The following is a 19,163-nucleotide window of genomic DNA, read 5'->3' as shown; positions in this document are numbered from 1 at the left end:
ACCCTCCCCTGACTGGGAGCTCTGCCTGTGTCTGTGGCCTTGCGCTTAGATCCTACTGGGTACCTGTTATGAACAGCACTGGGGCTCAGGGCCAGGGATGCAAAGAGGACAAATGCAGAGTCCCTGGACTCAAGTCCCTTCATCAGGCTTCCAGCCTGCCACTCTGTCCCCGAGACATTTGTGTGAAGATGGCTTGGTCTTCTCTAGATGCCTTGGCTGTGTGTACAAGCTTCACCAATGATGATATTTTGTGCCATATTTACATACAGGATATCTGGTAGCCTGTTTGAAGATGTTTCTAGCTTTTGCCTACATAAAAGGGAGAGTGATACAAGGAAAATGGTATGGAGAAAGATCTGAAGAGACAATGTTGACAGATACCGAAGTGCCTGTAACCCTCCTCTCAGTTGCCCCATGGACTGCGCTAATGTCCCTGATGTCAGCCAGGCTAGAAGGAAGCCAACAGAACTAGAAAACATTTGACGACTGTATGGCTTGGGGGTTTAATCAGTGCTTAAGTTGCCCTTGCACTTAAATGTGAGGTTGGTCTCAGGGTGAGGCCCATAATGAAGGTAAACTGTGATGACATGAAATGAAATGAGCACAGGATGAAGGCAAGCCCGCTGCACAAGCCCTGTGGGGTGGGATGTCTTCCAGACACACACAAACAGCATCGCCTTTAAGGGGCCAGGGCTGGAGGTCTAGGCCACCCCGATCACAATATGCTTTTCCACCGTCTGCGGCTCCTCCCTCCTATGCCCTTTCATTCTTTCTTTCAACAATTATTTCTTTTTCCTTTTTTTTTTTTTTTTTTGAGACAGAGTTTCTTTCTTGTCACCCAGGCTGGAGTGCAACGGCACGATCTCAGCTAACTCTGCCTCCCAGGTTCAAGCAATTCTCCTGCCTCAGCCTCTCAAGTAGCTGGGATTACAGGTGGCCGCCACAATGCCCAGCTAATTTTTTGTTTTGTTTTGTACTTTTAGTAGAGACAGGATTTCACCATGTTGGCCAGGCTGGTCTTGAACTCCTGGCCTCAGGTGATCCACCCGCCTCAGCCACCCAAAGTGCTGGGATTATAAGCATGAGCCACCATGCCTGGCCTCAATGATTATTTCTCTGGTCCCTTCTATGGACCTGATGCTATTCTAGGTTGTAGGAGTTCACCTCTACTAGGCTTTTCTTCTCTCTTTTTGGACTGACAACTGAGACATCACCTACTTTAGGAAACACCCCCTGACAGCCCTTGTCACCCACCAGGCTCAGCCCAGAGTCATTCCCGGGTGCTCCTAGGACACCCACCCAGTGCATGGCTCTGTGGTTGCACTTGCAGTTTTAAATTATGCTTTTCTCTTCATGTGTGCATCTTCCCCACCAGACTGTGAACTTGTCACGGTCAAGGTCAACACAATTCCATAGCCTCAGACGCCTACATAGTCCTTGCTCTAAACACATTTATTGAATAAGGGAACTGGCAGAATCAGCAGTATTCATCTCTTTGAAGACAAAATGGTGACAACAGAGTGTGGAGGGAGCCTAGGCACCGGTCTTGTGTTCTTCCCCATCACCATGAAGGGCCAAGCTTCTTCCCATGGAACCATGCGCTCCCTCCCCTAGGCTGTCACGGCTCAGCAGTGCCCACCACACCCCTGCTCAGACACCAAGCTAGCAAGCAACTTTCTGGTCATGGTTGGGTCCTACTCTCCTGCCCACCCATCTTCTCCATCCCAGGAAACAGCAACTCTCCCTCCATCCACAGAAGAGTTGTCCTTGACATTTACCTTTCTCTCATCCCCCACACACTGTCTGCCTATCCTGTTGGCTTTATCTCCAAGACAGCTCCAGAATCTGGCTGCTGCTCCCCTCCTCCTCCTCCAGACCTCTGCTGCCATCCCTGACCGAGACAGTGGGAAGAAAGCCTGGACTCCCTGCTTCCACCCCAGCCTCTGGACAGTCCCTCTTCCACCCAAGCCGGAAAGGGCTTTGAGAAACAGAGCGAGATGGCGCTGTTCCTCTGGCCTCCCACCTCACAGAGTATGAGCCAATCCTCCTGTCAGCCTTCGGCTCCCACCCTTCCTGTCTTGGTCTGTCCCCCGCCACCTTCTCCATTGCTCACTCCTGCCACTCAGCCATATGGACCATCCAACTGTCTCTTGGACACACTCCTTCACCCTGACCTCGGGGCCTCTACCCTTCTGTTTCCTCTCCCTGCAGCGCTCTTCCCTAGAGCTCCCCGTGGTCTCATTGCACACTCCTGTGGGTCTCTGCACAAATGTTATAATCATCTTCCTTGATTACCTCTGTAGAACTGCACACACATGTGCACACACACCCTACCTGTACGCCCTGTCACTCTCTCCTGCTCCGAGCAAGGCAAGGCCGAGAAATGGGCACAGACCAGAGGAGACTGGGTGATGGAACAATGACATGGAATGTGAGCTCCTGGATGGAATCCTGGAACAGAAAGAGGATATTTACGGGAAAACTGTCACATGAAATTATACAGTCGCTAAACTAACAATGCAAACGAATGCTTTGGTAGCCAGACCCCAGGGACGGCAAACTGAAAAGCAGAGAGGCCTCCATAAGCCAGAGTTGATTGCTTTGAAGCCCTCCCACTTATACCTGAAGGGCCTGTTGCTTGGGTTTTGTGTGAGGTTAGGCTCACACACCCTGCTCTCTCTTTAGCTCTGTCTTGGGTCAATTCCTGGCTCTATCCAGCTGTTTCCATAACTGTCTTCCTGAAGCTGGGCCCAGAACCATAAATGAGCTCGCTGCTGTTCTCAAGCCTGAAGAGCCTGACTTCAGCCCTTACATGAGACTCTCTGGGCACTCCCACAGCTGATCACTCCTCATTGCACACTGTGCCTGCTTCAAGCAAGATCATGAAGCACTTCTGTCAGCTTCCTTCTGCCAGAACATGCCTGATATCCACACAAAATGCCTGACAGCAAACGTGGGAAAATAGAACTTAAATGAATGGATGTCCCTCAAAGCCATGCAGAGGTCTGCCCTGCATGCTGGCGCCAGTGCTGCCCAGGGCCGCCGCGGCCGCTCCTCTTGGTATGCGTGGCTGAGGGATGCCATGAGCCCAGCAGGCCATGGGTGGGGCCACCTGCACCCCATGCCTCCCTCATTTCAGCGACCCCACATCTGGGCCTGGGAACTGCAGATGGCCTTGGCCAGCTCATCAGGGGAGTCCTGCAGGCACAGGGGACAGCACAGTGACAGGGCCAAGACCTGGGAGTGTGCAGAAGGAAAGCAACCAAAGCCAGAGGCTTCAGGGAGGAGTGCAGACCTTACGGAAAGGAACTCTGTCAGTAGGTCACAGGGTGTGAGGGGTGAGGGATTTAGTCACCAGTTAAGGAATTTCTGAAACTTAATCAGATGAAGAGAAGGATCCTTTTCCTGCTGAATCCTCCTTCATGTCTGGCCACATCACCTTTTCAGTGAAGTTTGCATATCGGGGCACTCATATTTCCTGCCTCTCCCCTAATCTCCTTATCTTGTGGGTGACATCAGCTCCAAGCTCCCGCCCCTCTCGGGTCCTGCGGGGACTGTGGGTTCCACCGGGATGGTTTCTGCACTCACTGCCCGACCCGCTCTCACGTGGACCCCAACACTCTCTGCCTCCAGGTTGGTCCCTTCTGCTGTGGGATGAGCTTTCTGAGAGCCTGACCTGATGGGGCACTCCCTGCCTGCAGAATGCTTGGTTCTAGGTGAAGGCCCAGCCATTGGCACAGTCCCTGGATTCTTCCCCACCTGGCCCCACTCAGCATCCCCTCCAGGGCTCCTTTTTGGTCAGGGTGGGCAGCTCCTCATTTCCAGAGCACTCCAGCCCTTCCCTGTGCTCTCCTTCTCCCGGAAGGGCTGGCTGACTCCACCTGTTACCTGAGCCCCCTCATGGGCCACCTCCTCAAGGCCTTCCAGGGCACACGGGGCAGGCAGCTGGCCAGGCTCTCCTGTGCTGGATTCCTCTGGAGCACCAGTCCTGTTTTATTCTCAATTTGTGTTCTCTTATGGTGACCTTCTGAAGGGCAGGGGCCACCTGTGGGATGCCTGGCACATCACAGCCGCTCAGTGCATGCTGTGAGAATAAGCAAGTGCGAGGCAGGAGTCTGTGAGCACAGGTTAGCCAAGATGACCACGTCTACACGGCTCCTGACCGGGGCACTGCTTCCAACACCTCCACAGCCCTGGCCCCAAGAAAAGGCATCTCCCTGCTGGACGAAGCTGGGCACCAGAAGCTGCAAGGCTGGAAGTGTCGTGGGAGCCCAGTGGTGGCATCTGGCCACTGTTGTGTGCATGGCCTTGTGGGTGGTGGGGCATGTACTGGGACTAGATCTAGGAAAAGACCACATCAAAGACAATAATGGAATGTTGGATCAAACAGGTACTTTAGTGTAGAACTTTGGTGCCTTTAATTTGCTATAGACATGAGGTGTCTAAGGGCTGGGCAGTCAGTGGTGTTTCAAAAACATCATCTGCTCATACAGCCTCAGGACACTGGAAGCTACTCTGGGAAAAGCACACATTGCTGGATGTCTGCTGAGTGATGGACAAAGGGCCTGGAAAAAAGTATCTGCTTATGACTTATTCGTCATGGTCACCCTAAAATATGCCGGTCATCAGGATCAAATGCTGTGTTTCTCAGAAAAAAAAAATGAGAAGAAAAAAGACATCTTTAAGGAATCAAAAACTTTTATTCAGAATAAGCGTTAGTAAAATGAAGGTAGGTGCCTCATAAAGGCAGGGCCGCAGAGTACTCAGAAAGGGGTTAGAAAATAATTACAAAAATATTTTGCCACACATTAACATGAAACTAAAATCACTGGCTGTAAAATATAGTCATATGTAATCAGGCTGAAAAGAAAAAGTGAAAATCTCCAGGTTATCTGCCCAGGTGGCAGGAAATTGACAGCCCCGAGAACAGAAGTGCTGCTGTGCTGCCAGGCCCAGGGCTATGACCCAAAGTGACGGGCAGACCACCGGCCTGCACCACCGCACTCGGGCTGCACACAAGACAGCCAGCTTAGGATCTCCGTGGGCTGCTACCTGTGTCACAGAGGGCTGATGAAGAGCGTCCAGTGTTCCCAAATAGGGCCTCCAATGAGAGGAGTGGCAGCTGCATTACAAGAAATTCACTGGGGCTGCACCTGACTCTTCAACTTGGCAAGTCTCATGAGGCACTCGTCCCTCCACTGCCTCCTGGCAGCTAAGTGCTCTGGGTCATCAGGGACCTTCACGCACATGTCCTGCGAGAAGGAGAAGGAATAAAAGGACAATAAAGAGGAAATAATTTACCAGGAGTGTAATTATTGCTCTTGTTTATGCAAACTGTGCAGAAACTGCTTTCAAAGACAAAAGCAGTAAACCCTCAATGAACGGCAGCTTTCCAAATCTTGAAAGACCTCAGTCCCTCAGAGACAAGCCACAGTGAGCTACCAGTTCACTGTCACCCTGTCCTTAAGGTGTCCTGGTGACATGATGGAAGCATGAACAAAGTTATGAATGAGGAAACACCGAGATCAAGGGCCAAGATTCCAGCTGCAGATGCAGGCCCACCCGCTGCAGAGGTGAGAGGCGGCAAGCGCTCCAGGTGGCCGACATGCTTCTCCACAGTGAGTCTACACACCTGGTTAACCTTCTCAGCGGTGGCCCTGGAAAACTCTGGAATGGGTCCAAAAGTCTTTAGGACATGTTTCATGCCTTCACTGTATCTGTCGCAGTAGCTTAACATACCTAGAATTGCATGAAGACAAGAATCCACAATCTCAGAAAAAACATTCTTAGTTAAACTCAGAAATGCATTCAGTGAGTTTCACCCTGGGGTCAGATAAGCTATACTCCTCCCTTCCTGTGAAGACAAGACAGAGCTGGGGAATGTGTATGGGCCTGCTGGCACTGGAGAAGTAACCCTCCCCATTACCCGCTATCCACACCGGCTCCTGGGTGTTCGAATGTCAAAAAGTGCTGGGCCTGCCTGGGCACGGTAGCTCATGCTTATAATCCTAGCACTTTGGAAGGCCAAGGTGGGTAGATCACCTGAGGCTGGGAGTTCAAGACCAGCCTAGCCAACATGGTAAAACCCCATCTCTACTAAAAACACCAAAAAATCAGCCAGGTGGCATGGCTGGTGCCTGTAATCTCAGCTACTTGGGAGGCTGAGGCAGGAGAACTGCTTGAACCTGGGAAGCAGAGGTTGCAGTGAGCTGAGATCACGCCACTGTACTCTAGCCTGGGCAACAGAGCGAGACTCCATCTCAAAAAAAAAAAAAAAAAAAGGGGGCCAGGTCCCTCAGACCTCGCATGCCACCTCTGCTGGTGCATCTCACGATCTCATGGAACACTCCGGTTGGCCTGCGTTCACACACGGATTTGTTGGCTATCACAGTAAGTCCTAATGTCACCAAAAGTGTTTTCCTCCAGCCATGTACGCGGTTATTTGTGTACAACGCTTAAACGCATTTTCCAAGAATTAAAGATGTCAGATCTCAGGTAAATCCATCACTTATTTCACTGTTAGGCCACAGATCTCAGTTAGCACTGAGCTGCGCTGAGCCGAGATAGCATCTCCGCACTCCAACCTGGGTGACAGAGTGAGACCCCACTGTACTGGGTATGGTCAAGGCTGCAGGTACTTGAAGCACTGGTTGGAGAGCTCATGTTGGCTTGTGCCTTGCTGGTTTGGGTGGATGGAGCCAGGCGCTCAGCTGCACAAGCCCCCATGCACGCTCCCCATGCTCCTGCTGCTCCCCAGCCTTGGGGAGCCATGATTTCTCCGATTCTAAGGAGAGGGCCTTGGGACTTTGGTGAAGAGACACAGGAAGAGGCTTATCCTGCAGCCAGAGAGAGGGAGCCGAATGGGCTAGGCTGACTGCGCAAGAATGGGGTGCGCCCAGGGGAAAGCGCAGGCCAGTCACGGCCCCCACCCGGCACCAGCCTGCCCCGACCCGCGGGGCCCGCAGACTCACTCTCCCTCACATTCCTCCCCTCCCTGCTGCCGGGAGGCGAATGCGCCGGTGCTGGCCTGTGCTTAGCAAGTCAAGTCAGAAGCCAGGGCCGGGATCCTGGAAGAGGAGGAGGCGGCGTTTCTAGTTCTGGGCGCCATGGAGGACACAGGCTGGGCTACTGCTGCGACCCTGACCCGTTTCCCACCACATCTTTCAAACCCTTAAAGGCTCAACAACTGGCCAGTCCGCCTACAACGATAACACGGGGACAAAGGAAGCCGCAGAATGTGCAGAGCCTGCCCCAGCTCAGCTTCCAACTCCCCACAAAAACTGTGGATGATTAACTTAAAATACGAACCATCAGTACTAGATACGCTCAAAAAGCAAAAAATAAACAAACAAACATCATCTTTGGGGTTTAGTTTTGATTGACCTATGCTGATGTGAAAGCCTAAAATCACTGGGTTGCAATTTATTTGCTTCAAATAGTTCTTCTGTCTCAGTGTGCTAAAATGTCCCCCAAAATGGTTCTGAATGGTAAATGACTCAAACATACCAACTTTTCTGACAGGAGCACCTGAAATTAACGGATGGGTGCTCTGTTTATAAAAGAAGGGGTTTCATCTCATTTAACCTGTGTTGATTTGGCAGTACAGAATTCTGGAAGGCTCTTGAGCTTTCCAGCACTGCATAGGTACTGGAGATGGCTTAGCATTTCTGGAGAACGGAAAACAACCTATACATTTATTTCATTTGGGAAATTATTTACTTCACCTTTGCTAGTTGTTTATGTATTAAAACGAAAGGAGACAAATCTAGACACAAATACAGTTTATTCTTTCCTTTTGGAGTGAGGGGCAGAGACACAAGAACAAGTTGAAAATATATTAAATTAGAAGAAAATGTAAAGAGTGGCTATGGTTGCATATCCCCGCCTTGCAGGAAGGCAGGTGCCCTCACAAGACCCCTCAGCAGCCGGTTCCATCTCCCTCTCCTACCAGAGCAGCAACAGGCCAGGGGTTCAGTTCACGCAGCACTTGCTCTCTGGAACACGTCACATTCTCTGAGCAAGTGTTCATCTCCCCCTGTTCTGTGAAACCATTGGAATCTCCCAGGAGCTTTCTAGAACTTTCTTTCCTTTCTGCTTTTGGAAAGCATATAAACTTTTTGTAACATGCTGTTGGGACGAAGAGCCCTCACTGTCAGTGACAAAGTTCAGGCTCCCATACCACATGCTCACCATGAGATGGGTGCAGCCTCCGGGTGCTCCAAGGGCAGGAGGTCGCCATGACTTAGACTTACGACCTGCATCTGCCTGATTATTTACAACCATGTTCCAGTAAACTTATGACTGTGATTGTTCTTTGCAACTCCCCCGCTTCCGTTTTAGGGAGGTATAATTTATTTTCAACAATTATTTTGGTTTCTCTACACCATAAGAGGGGAATTGGGTGTAAATTACTCTAAAATGCCAATTTCTTTGGAAATAGGAAAAACACAACACAGCCCATGTCACTTTTGATCCCCCTGGTCTGCTCTTCCCCACGATTTCTATCTAATCCAGCCTCCCCTGTATTTTTCCTTCTATGCTTCCACGCCCTCTGTCCTGAGTTCTAATTCTCCCAAAATCCTTGTACAGCTTGGCTTTTTAGAAGATTCTGAACCTAATTTCTTAAGAGATGCTTATCCAGAAAAAGAAAAAAAGTAGAAAAAAGAACTGATTCTCGTGAGATTGGATGTAGCTTAACTTGCTTGCTGCTTTCTAACTTGGGAGCCTTGGGCTGTGGGCCTCTGAGGAACAGCGGGTTTGAGTGCGTGCCCAGGTGCACAGGCAGGAATCCTTTCTGTTCCCATGTATGGAGCAGGCACCAGTGGACGCCTTGACCCCAGCCCGAGGCCACAGCCACTAGGAGGGATTCCAGACATCAGCTCCTTGGAAAGCCCTAATCGCCACCCACACCGGGGAAGTCTGGCTTTCTTTCATACATCTATGAACCCATACCTATGTGAGTGACCTGCTTTTTGGAGACAGGGTTTCACAGAACTCATTAAGGAAGATCAAAAATGCCTCAAAGCACAGAGCGACATTATCTCATTCCTCTTCTCAGGATCAAATTCCCACCTGAGTGAGGACTTGCCCAGGGTAGGGGAGGCAGAACCGACCTGGGCCCCTCACCTTACCTCACCAAGTCCCCGCCCATTGGCTCACCTTCTTCCACTGGCTGGCAAATAATCACTTCCCGTCAATCAACCAAACCCACTAGCCACCAGGCATCTCAGTTTTTAAAAAGGCAAGTATCTACACAGGAGAGGAAATCTGTGAGGCAAAATGGTAAATAAACATCCACATCCCCTGGAGGTGATTTCCATGCTGCCAGATTCCGAGACGTCCTCATTTCGAGTGGAACAAAACGCAGGAGGAACCCAAACAGCACCAGGGACAAGACAGAGCAGTTTGTCTCTCTACTGACCTGTGAGTCTAAAGCTTAGCAAAGAAATAAACCCGGCTGGAAACTCTAGGTACCTGGCTCCAGAGGCTTCTCCACGCCACAGCAAAAATCCTAATCTGTATTTATTCCTCTCTCTGCACTTGTGAATCTTTTTGGAAGAATTTTTAAAACTAAAAATAAAACAACAACAACAAAAAAACTAGAAAAGTAGTACAAGAAACAAACAAGACAAAACTCTATTTGAATACAACATTTTAAACTCTATTTGAATACAACATTTATTAAGGACTTAATAGGTGCCAGCAATCCAGCTAAGAGCTTCCCTCGGGCTCAATTCTCACACCACCCTGAGGAAGCAGTTACTGTTGTCCCCATTTCACAGATGGGGAAACTGAGATGCAGCGAACTTAAGTCACTTGCCCAAGGTTATACAGCCAGTAGGCTGGAAAGCCAGGGTAAGGAGTCGGCCCACTGGCTCCACAGGCCAGAACCACCATTCTGCGGGCACGTCCTTCAGGGGTGTTGTTTGTAAAAGGAGCCAAAAGGCAATGGCGCGCTGGCCTCCTGTTTCTCAGACGCTATTTCATTAGATTAAAAATAAATCCTAAAATATTTGCACTAGTTCTAGATAAACGGTAGCTTTTCAGGCTAATAACTATCCTTAACCTGAGATGCTGGCTTTATGAAAACAGTATCAGAAAAGAAGAAAAATTCTCCCAATTCCAATCTTGATATATTCTGGGTGACGCAGGGAAGAATGATGAACATTTCCACGGGTTCCCAGCCAGATCTTATAACTCTCCAACTCTGGTCTTTGGAATGCTCTGAAGTTGAAAACTACATCCGTCCACCATTATCATATGAAGCCAATTAGGTTTTCTTATCATATCTGCTTTGTTTGAAAAATTGTTATGGGCCTCCTTCCTGTCTGCCGCTCTATTTGATTCTTGAGTTTCTGGTTTCATTGGCTTCTGTTTCTACTTGTTTGAAAGTCAAAGCTGTTCTCAGTTCTGTCCCTATCTATTTATTATGATACCTCAATTATCCTATTTTTCTCAAGAGAAAAGAAAGAAAGAAAAACACAGTGGTTATCAGGCAGCGTCTAGACACATTTCAAATGTATACATTTCTATAGCTTTCAAATGCTTAAATATATACAAATGTAAATACATTTCAAATGCTTAAATACGCTCACAAGTTTTGAGGTTCTGGTTGAAAACACCGTTTGAAATGATCTAAGACTTTGTGTTAATAATATAACAAGACTCTCGTTTCATTGCATGAGGCCATCTTTCTCTACGTTATCTTCCTCTGTTCAGTGGTTATCTTCCCATAAAACTAACACACAAGTGCTGGAGCAGATTCCCCTCTTCCCTCCACTCCTCTTAGCTTGATTCTGATAAGGACTGAAGCAGAGAACACACGGCCCATCCACTTCAGAAATCATCTGTGTACCTGCTATGTGCAGGAACAGGTCTAGTAAAGCTGCCTTGAATTATTCATCAGACAGCATATTTCATTAACTACTGTGAAAATTGACTGAACTATTACCAAAATGTAATAGTGAAATTTTTTTTTTTTTTTGAGACGGAGTCTCGCTCTGTCGCCAGGGCTGGAGTGCAGTGGCCGGATCTCAGCTCACTCCAAGCTCCGCCTACCGGGTTTACGCCATTCTCCTGCCTCAGCCTCCCGAGTAGCTGGGACTACAGGCCCCTGCCACCTCGCCCGGTTAGTTTTTTTGTATTTTTTAGTAGAGACGGGGTTTCACCATGTTAGCCAGGATGGTCTCGATCACCTGACCTCGTGATCCGCCCGTCTCGGCCTCCCAAAGTGCTGGGATTACAGGCTTGAGCCACCGTGCCCGGCCAGTAATACTGAAATTATAGAACTGAAGTCAAACAGACAGAGAGAGGTCACAAACTCTTAACCTCCCCTCTCAGGGAGGGAGCTTCCTCTCAACATCTAAACCTCCCACAGGCAGGCAACCAAGTCCCCTGCTCAGCTTACCCACTTAAAGCATGGACCTTTCCTGGACATCAGCTCCTGTTACTAGAAAGTTCTTCCTGCCATGTACTGAGCCCAAACCTGTCTGTCTGCTTGCCATTTCCAGTCTTTCACTCCACTTCCATCCCACAAAAGATACAGACCGAGAGACATACAAGAGACTCTGGTCACTTTTTTCTAGATAAGCCCCAGCTTCTTAGTATCCTTTGTTAAATGCAGACCATGGAGCTACAAACAATAGTTCTTTTCTCTTTCTATACGTTTTCCAAGTTAGTAATATTATTATTAATCTATAGTAACTGTAGGAATTTATAACATAGACAAGCAAAAAGATACTAAAAGTTACTTACAATCTCAGTACCAAGAGGTAGCTGGCAATAATAACATCTAGGTTACATCTCTCTCCAGATTTTATACATAGTTTTAAAAATTTACTTCATTTTAATTTGCTATAAGTTTTATTGGTTATCAAATGACATCTTCTTTTTGGATCAATTAAAATCTGGTTGACAGAGTTTCATTCTTGGAAGCTTCTTGTCCTTCTCAAGTCGTCTTTCCTTTAGAGTTACCAGATCACAGATAATGGGCTCAGACCTAACTCCCCCCAAGCCTTCTGGAGGCAGCATCTGGCCAGTGTCTGGTCTGCCCCACCCACAGGCCCCTCCCCAGCTCCCAGCCTATGGAAGCCCTCACTGTAGGCTCCCTAGCCTTCTAGAAGAAAACCTCGCTCATATTTGGGCAGAAGATATATCCAGCATAGGTCCCTGCGGGTTAAGGGTTAAGTCAGTCCCCTGTCTTTTCTTCTTGCCTCTGTAAATAATGTCATCATCTTCCTCAGGAAACTACCACTTTCCCTTCTGCCAGGCTGGGTGACATGCAGCGAAGTTTCCGTGACATCACCCACCTCTCTTCTTTTGAGCTCTCACCTGAGCAGAATGCACCACGCGGAGCCCTGCGGTGCACGCACTCCGCATGGATTGACATCTCAGTACACAGCGTTTCGCATCCCTGCCTTGTCTGTGAAACACCAGGGCTGGCCATCATCTCCTATATATCCTACTGTCTCTATTCAGTTGTAAGAAAAGGCAAAATGTGACGGTTTACAAAACCCACGACAACACTAAATAGAATGAGATTCCTATCCTGGCCCCAGATGCATACCTTCTGCATTGAGATGCATGGTTTCCAGGGGTCCAATGAACGCATACCGCATGCCCAACCCTTCTGTCATGACAAGGTCCAGGTCGCTAGGAGACACGATTCCTTCCTACATGGAGAAAATGGGCGGCATAGATGAGTTCTGTAAAAAGACAATTTCATGACCACCACTTCCATCCTAACTTCTTTAGAGCAGGATCCCAAAATCTTCTCCAAAGCACTATACAGGCTGAGTAACATCTATCTAATATGCTTATGACCAGAAGTGTTTTGGATGGCTGATATTTTTCAGATTTGGGAATATCAGCATATGCATAATGAGATATTTTGGGGATGGGGCCTGAGAATAAACACAAAATCTATGTTTCATATACACCGAGCCTGAAGGTAATTTTACACAATATTTTCAATAATTTTGTGCATGAACTAGTTTGTGTACACAAAACCATCAGAAGAGCAAAGGTATCACTACCTCATGTCAGTGCTCAAAAAGTTTTAGATTTTGGAGCATTTTGGATTTTGGATTTTCAGATTAGGGATGCTCAATTTATGATAGTATTTTGATTGAATTTTGCATGACAAAACTATAATATTATTGTATGTTATAAATGGCTTGGCGTGGTGGCTCATGCCTGTAATCCCAGCACTTTCGGAGGCCAAAGTGGGCAGATCACCTGAGGTCAGGAGTTCGAGACCAGCCTGGCCAACATGGTGAAACCCTGTCTCTACTAAACATACAAAAAATTAGCTGGGCGTGGTGGTGCATGCCTCTAGTCCCAGCTACTCAGGAGGCTGAGGCACAAGAATTGCTTGAACCCAGGAGGCAGAGGTTGCAGTGAGCTGAGTTCGCGCCACTGCACTCCAGCTTGGGCGTCAGAGTGAGACTCAGTCTCAAAAAAAAATCATATATATATATATATTTGTGTGTGTGTGTGTGTGTGTGTGTGTGTGTGTGAAATGGTCAAACACAAATTCACCTTTTCCATCCCTGCAATCCACTAGGGTTTGAAATCAATTCCTCTTGACCTCCCTGCCTCCTCATCTCATGCTACAACCAACGGACAGCCTGCAGCTGCAGGGAGTGGGAGAGGCTGAGGACAAGGGGAGCGCGAGGAAGGGGCATCCTAGGAAAAGGGCAGGAAGGATTTTCTAGATTTCTGCCTAGGACCCGGGAGGAGTAAGATTAGAGCCATCAAAAGACGTGGGAAGGTGCTCTCCAGGCTTCACCCGCCTGCAAGTCCGGCCTTGTTCAACTTTTAATGAGTTCGTAAAAAGTGATATTCTTTGATGACATGCAGCTTAGAACCATGGGTTTGTTTGCTAAGATGGGGCCCTAGAATCTTCTGCAATGTAAATTTCAAAGCAAGAGGCAAGTTGTTATGTGTTGAGGTTGGACGTCTGATCAGCCACCTGTGCTCCTTGGCCTCACGTGGCTTTGGGACCGAGGCAGGGAAGCGCAGATAATGATCTGCGGCCCCTCCCGTCGGAGGATGCCTCCCCCTTGGGCCTTTCCACTGCCAGGAGGGCGGGCGGAGGGAAGCTGCCACCTTTTCCCCTGAGCCTTCACGGCCCAGCCGGGCAGCACTCCGCGGAATCCGCCGCCCCGGGTCTCATCGGATCCGTCTGGGCGCTGTCTTTTCCCGCAGCTCGGTGGGATGGGACAGAGGCAGCAGCGCCCGCCCGCCTGCGAGAGCCCGACCGTGGACGGTGCGGCCCGCCCGCCCTTCCCATCGCGGCCCGGGCGGCCCCGCCTGCCCTCGGCTGGGCCCGGTTTCCCTACCCCGGGGCACCTCCCCACGCGCGCACCCGGCCCCAGCCACGGGCCCCGGCCGGTGGTCCACAGGGCGTCTCCCTCCCCGGGGCGCGGGCAGAGCCTGTCTCTGCCCAGAGGCCGTCTCGGAGCTGGGGGCCTGCTCGGCCCGAGGGCTCTGCGGGGACCGGCACAGCGGCCTGCAGGGAGGCGTCCTCTGCCCTCCTGCGAGCCTGGGGCGCCTGGGCCTGGCTTCCAGGTTCCTGGGCCTCCAGGGCAGCCCCAGGGGTCCCCCAAGAGGCGAGAAAAGGGGTTCAAACCCCTCGCCGTGCCCCTCAACCGGCTGCGGCGGGCGACACCCCGGTGCCTCGGTCCGTGTGCGGCGTGGACACCTGCGTCTGCGGAGAGCGCGCTGGCGAGGCAGGAGCAGGGGCCCGGCCCGGGAGCCAGGACCGCCAGAGCCACGCCACCGGCGAGCGCCAGGGCCACTCACTGGGACCCGCAACCACCTTTTGGACAGCCACTTTGCATTGCGTTTTGTTTGTGCACATGGGACACAAACGTATCGAGACTGAACAAGCCACGGTCCACGTTTCCAGAAGTTACAAAGCAAACCCCCCGGCCTCCACCGCCGCAGCCTCGGCCTGCTTCTGGCCCGCACCTGCCCTCTGCGATAGCGGCAGTCCCGCTTGAGACCGGCTGCCCGTGTCCACATTCCTCAACCGCAGCGTTTGCCGCTGGTCCGTTTCTCATCTTCCTGTAAACGGAATCACTGAGCGCGCGTTCTTGCCTGACTTGTGTCTCACCATCCTGTTTCTCAGATTAACCTGCCTCATGTGTCCATCTCCTTCATGCAGGGACCTGAGTTGACTCTCCCACCCTGCGGCCGTGAGCCTGTGGCTAGTCTGGGGCTCCTGCGAGTCGGGCAGCCAGGGACACGCGCACAGGGCCCAGAGCCTGCATCTCCCCCTCGCTGCGGCCCGGCCTCCAGCACGGTGTGGAAGAGGTCCCGTCGCGCCTCAGCCTCACCACGCTTGGTGTTCTCACCCTTGCAAAGTATGGCTAATCTGGTGGGGTGAAATGGGATCTCACGGGTTTCCTGCGAGTTCTAAATCACCCTAACACACGTTCACTGTGACTGTTAAGGAAAGCGAATCAGTCTGTGCAGGTCACTCCAAAGGTGAGGAGGGTCGCCTCCTTTCACTCCCAACAGCAAAGCTTTAAGGGGTCAGGCGCATCGTGGGGGTGGAGGGAGAACAACAAACGCCTGGAACCGTCAAGAATCCTGTGTGGAGCACAGGCATCGCCGCCTCCTCCCCCTGGCAGGAGGTCTGGAGGCAGGAAGGGTGGCTCCCTGCCCTCTCTCCAGGCTGCTGGAAGGCCTGGGCTGTGGCCCCTCGCACCCCCGTGGGCTCTGGAATGCTCTGGAATGCTGTGAAAGGCAGCCAGGCGGCCTGCAGACTCTCCCTCACCCTTGGTTTCCAGGCCAACATTCCAAAGAGCCCCAAGTTTTCATTTTAGTATTCAAACTGGGAAGTATGCAAATATGGAAGCACCCTATACTTGCAATGTTATTTGGCTTGGCTCTTTTAGAATCGTATTGAGTATTTTTAGAGCTGATTTTTAAAAAATCACTTTTAGGATTGCAAAATAGAAAAAAGGTGAGTCCCCCAAGAGTAGTTCCTTTTTGGTTTGTATCATCTGAGCTAACAGCCCCCGACTAATGCCTGAGAAGGGTTCTCCATGCTGCCCCATGACGTGGGAGGAGCCACACTCCCTCCAACCCCATGTTCGCAGCTCTGCCTGATTTCGTCTAGAGAAGGGCTGTCGGTCTTCCATCGGTCACTATTCACAGTAGAACAAGTTAGAAAAGGGGAAAACGTTTTGATACTTTCCCTTCCTCACTCCTCCTTTCTGCCCGTTTGAATTTCTGAAATAGTTTCTTAAAGCTTGAGTTTTTACCAAGAAGCTAAATACAGAGAAAGAAAAGGAGCACAAGGCATTCGGTTGAGAAGCTCCACAACTAGGATTTCACGTCCCCAAGGCAGACATTTGAGCTGCCCCTGCTGCACTTGGTGCTGAACTAAAGCTTTTCCCATATAGAATGTTTTGAAGCTCAGGCTGCTTAATTTTGCCACTGAGCTCAATTCCACCCAAAGCCTTGTGACATCTGTGACCTAATATTACCATAACAACGAGAAATAATCATTTGCTTATATACAAGTGGCATATAGCAGTTGGGTATGTCATTAACTATCTGGCATTTTCTCCTCCATGGATGACAGTCTTGTGGCTCCTCTCAGCCTGGGCATCTTCTCCCACCACATCAGGTGCAAAGTACATGCCCCAGCTATCCCTGTGCTTATGCTGTTTGCATAAACAAGTGCTTCTGTTGAAACAGGGAACTGACGAACCATCCCTTGGAAGAGGTGGTGGGCAGCACAGCTGTGCGGAGATGGGAACCCTAGCTGGGCCCAGTCTTTCTGTGGTTCCGTTAACATTGATCAGCTTAGCAATCAGTACTTACTCCATTGTATGGTACAATTATCAAGTCACACATACAAAGAAAAGATTCTTTAAAAATCATACAAAGCAATGAACACTACGATCACTGTTATTTGAAAACCTGGTTTCACGTCCTGAAAATTGTTGGGCAAAGAGATCCCAGACAGTGTTAAGGAACCCCTTGTATTGAAAAACTTCATACTTCTGCTTCCTTAGTTAAAACCTGAGATTTTTCCACAGTCAAGTAACACATGGATAGCTGGGGCGTATACGTCGCACCTGATGTGGTGGGAGAAGATGCCCAGGCTGCCACAACACTGTCATCCGTGAGGAGAAAATGCAAGATAGTTAATCACATACCCAACTGCTATGACACAAATATTAAGTAGAATGAAAGGTTTAGGGATGTTTCACTCAGGGTTCTACCAGACAGAGCCATAAGAGTCACACATATACATACATACATCAAGAGTTTTATTTCAAGGAATTGGCTCATGTGACTGTGGGCCTGGCAAGTCAGAAAGCCATCGACAGGACCTCAGGAAGGCAGGCCAGCAACTCCAGGCAGGAACTACCCACAGTCTGCAGGTGGAATTTCTCCTTCCTTAGGGAGATCTCAGTTCTGCTTGCAAGGCCTTTCAATGAACTGAATTTAGCCCATCCAGACTATGGAGAATAATCTCATTTACTTAAAGTCAACTATCTACCAAACACCTTCCCAGCAACATCTAGACTGAGTTTGACGGAGTGACTGGATGCTGTAGCCTGGCCAACCTGACCCTCTCAGAGGACAGATACCCTCGGGGATCTTGGATCAAGCACTTTTGTTTCTTTGTGGGGTGGTGAGAGGAGGAAGCAAGACACATCTAACAATTAACAATAGCAAAGGGTTAACAGGTGTTGTGGCACTTACTCTGGTCCTTCAGACAGTCCCAGAAGAGAAAGGCAAGAGAGAAACTTTTGTGCTGGAGGCACACGATATTTGATGGGTAAATCCTCCGTGACTATCTCCTCTACTGATTACCAGCTACACAGAATTATCTTTCCTTCTCTATAATCATCCCATTCCTAGATTTAATGTTCTGTTTCATGTATTTTTTGCATGCCCTCATTTTCATTTGTTTTTCTCATTTTTCTTCATATCATTCTTCCTTATCCACTTCTTTTTTACTAATTCCCAGCTTTTGATCTATTTTGTTTTGCTCTACTTTTTCCTCAAACTTGGTCCTGAATTTTCACATTTTTCTGGTGCAAACACTACCATAACTTTACTACTACCATCACCACTAGGAACACAGACTTGCTACCCAAGAATTTGGATGAGGTTCTATTCAAGTCCTTCCACTCCTCAGCCAGAGTTTGGGCAAAAGTCCACTGTCAACTGAGAAACAGGAGAAAAATTAAGAGTCAGGAGTCACAAAATGTTTTATCTTAGTTGAGTGTCAAATAAAGAAATGCAAGAGTGAGAAGGAGAGTCCTCTGCCACCTTCAGCCCTACGAGGGTGACGTGAAGCAAGCACTGGGCTCGTGTAGATCACCCCGGGGCAGCGGCCAAGAAGAAAGGATTACACCAGCACGTCCACCTCAGTCTCTAGTGAAAGAAAGGATGGAACAAAGTTAAATCTCGGTGATTTCCTCATCTCCAGAGACGTTCAAGGACTGACCCAGACAAGAACAATCACTTGTACAGAACTAACTCGAGCATGAGCCAGGGTACTAGACTCTCCCTCTGAGAAACATCCAGCCCTTGCAAATGCTACAGGGAGTTACAGAGTTAGAGATTACGTCTATTCTTCTTCTTCTTATTATTGAGATGGAATTTCGCTCTTGCTGTCCAGGCTGGAGTGCAATGGTGGGATCTTGGCTCACTACAACCTCCGCCTCCCGGGTTCAAGTGATTCTCCTGCTTCAGCCTCCGAATATCTGGGATTACAAGCATGCATCACCATGCTCAGCTAATTTTGTATCTTTAGTAGACACATGGTTTCTCCATGTTGGTCAGGCTGGTCTCAAACTCCTGACCTCAAGTGACCCACCCACCTCAGCCTCCCAAAGTGCTGGGATTACAGGTGTGAGCCACCACATCTGGATAATTTTGTATTTTTAGTAGCGATGGGGTTTCACTGTGTTGGTCAGGCTGGTCTCAAACTCCTGACCCTCAAGTGACCCACCCGTCTCAGCCTCCCAAAAAGCTGGGATTACAGGTGTGAGCCACCACACCTGGATAATTTTGTATTTTTAGTAGCGATGGGGTTTCACCATGTTGCTCAGGCTGGTCTCAAACTCCTGACTTCAAGTGACCCACCCGTCTCAGCCTCCCAAAGTGCTGGGATTACAGGTGTGAGG

The 19,163-nt window shown here is 49.4% G+C and overlaps 1 protein-coding gene across 2 annotated transcripts in view; it reads right to left on the bottom strand.

Annotated features, from left to right (window-relative positions):
• Nucleotides 1–4,680: 4,680 nt before the first annotated feature.
• The window catches only part of CRYL1 (crystallin lambda 1), a 117,121-nt gene continuing 102,638 nt past the window's right edge, over nucleotides 4,681–19,163 (bottom strand). The window contains exons 6-8 of one of the 2 annotated variants that reach the window (XM_030922129.1): nucleotides 12,566–12,671; nucleotides 5,633–5,739; nucleotides 4,681–5,252 (exon numbers count right to left, since the gene is read on the bottom strand). In XM_030922129.1, the coding sequence (XP_030777989.1) occupies nucleotides 5,139–5,252; nucleotides 5,633–5,739; nucleotides 12,566–12,671 (327 nt within the window). In that variant the 3' untranslated portion in view covers nucleotides 4,681–5,138. The remainder of the gene's footprint in view (nucleotides 5,253–5,632; nucleotides 5,740–12,565; nucleotides 12,672–19,163) is intronic. The other variant, XM_030922128.1, reaches the window with a different exon arrangement.

The sequence above is a fragment of the Rhinopithecus roxellana genome, chromosome 18, assembly GCF_007565055.1.
Source record: "Rhinopithecus roxellana isolate Shanxi Qingling chromosome 18, ASM756505v1, whole genome shotgun sequence".
In the NCBI taxonomy this organism is placed as follows: domain Eukaryota; kingdom Metazoa; phylum Chordata; class Mammalia; order Primates; family Cercopithecidae; genus Rhinopithecus; species Rhinopithecus roxellana.
The sequence above is the reverse complement of the archived record's forward strand: the minus strand, read 5'-3'. Positions and strand labels throughout refer to the sequence as shown.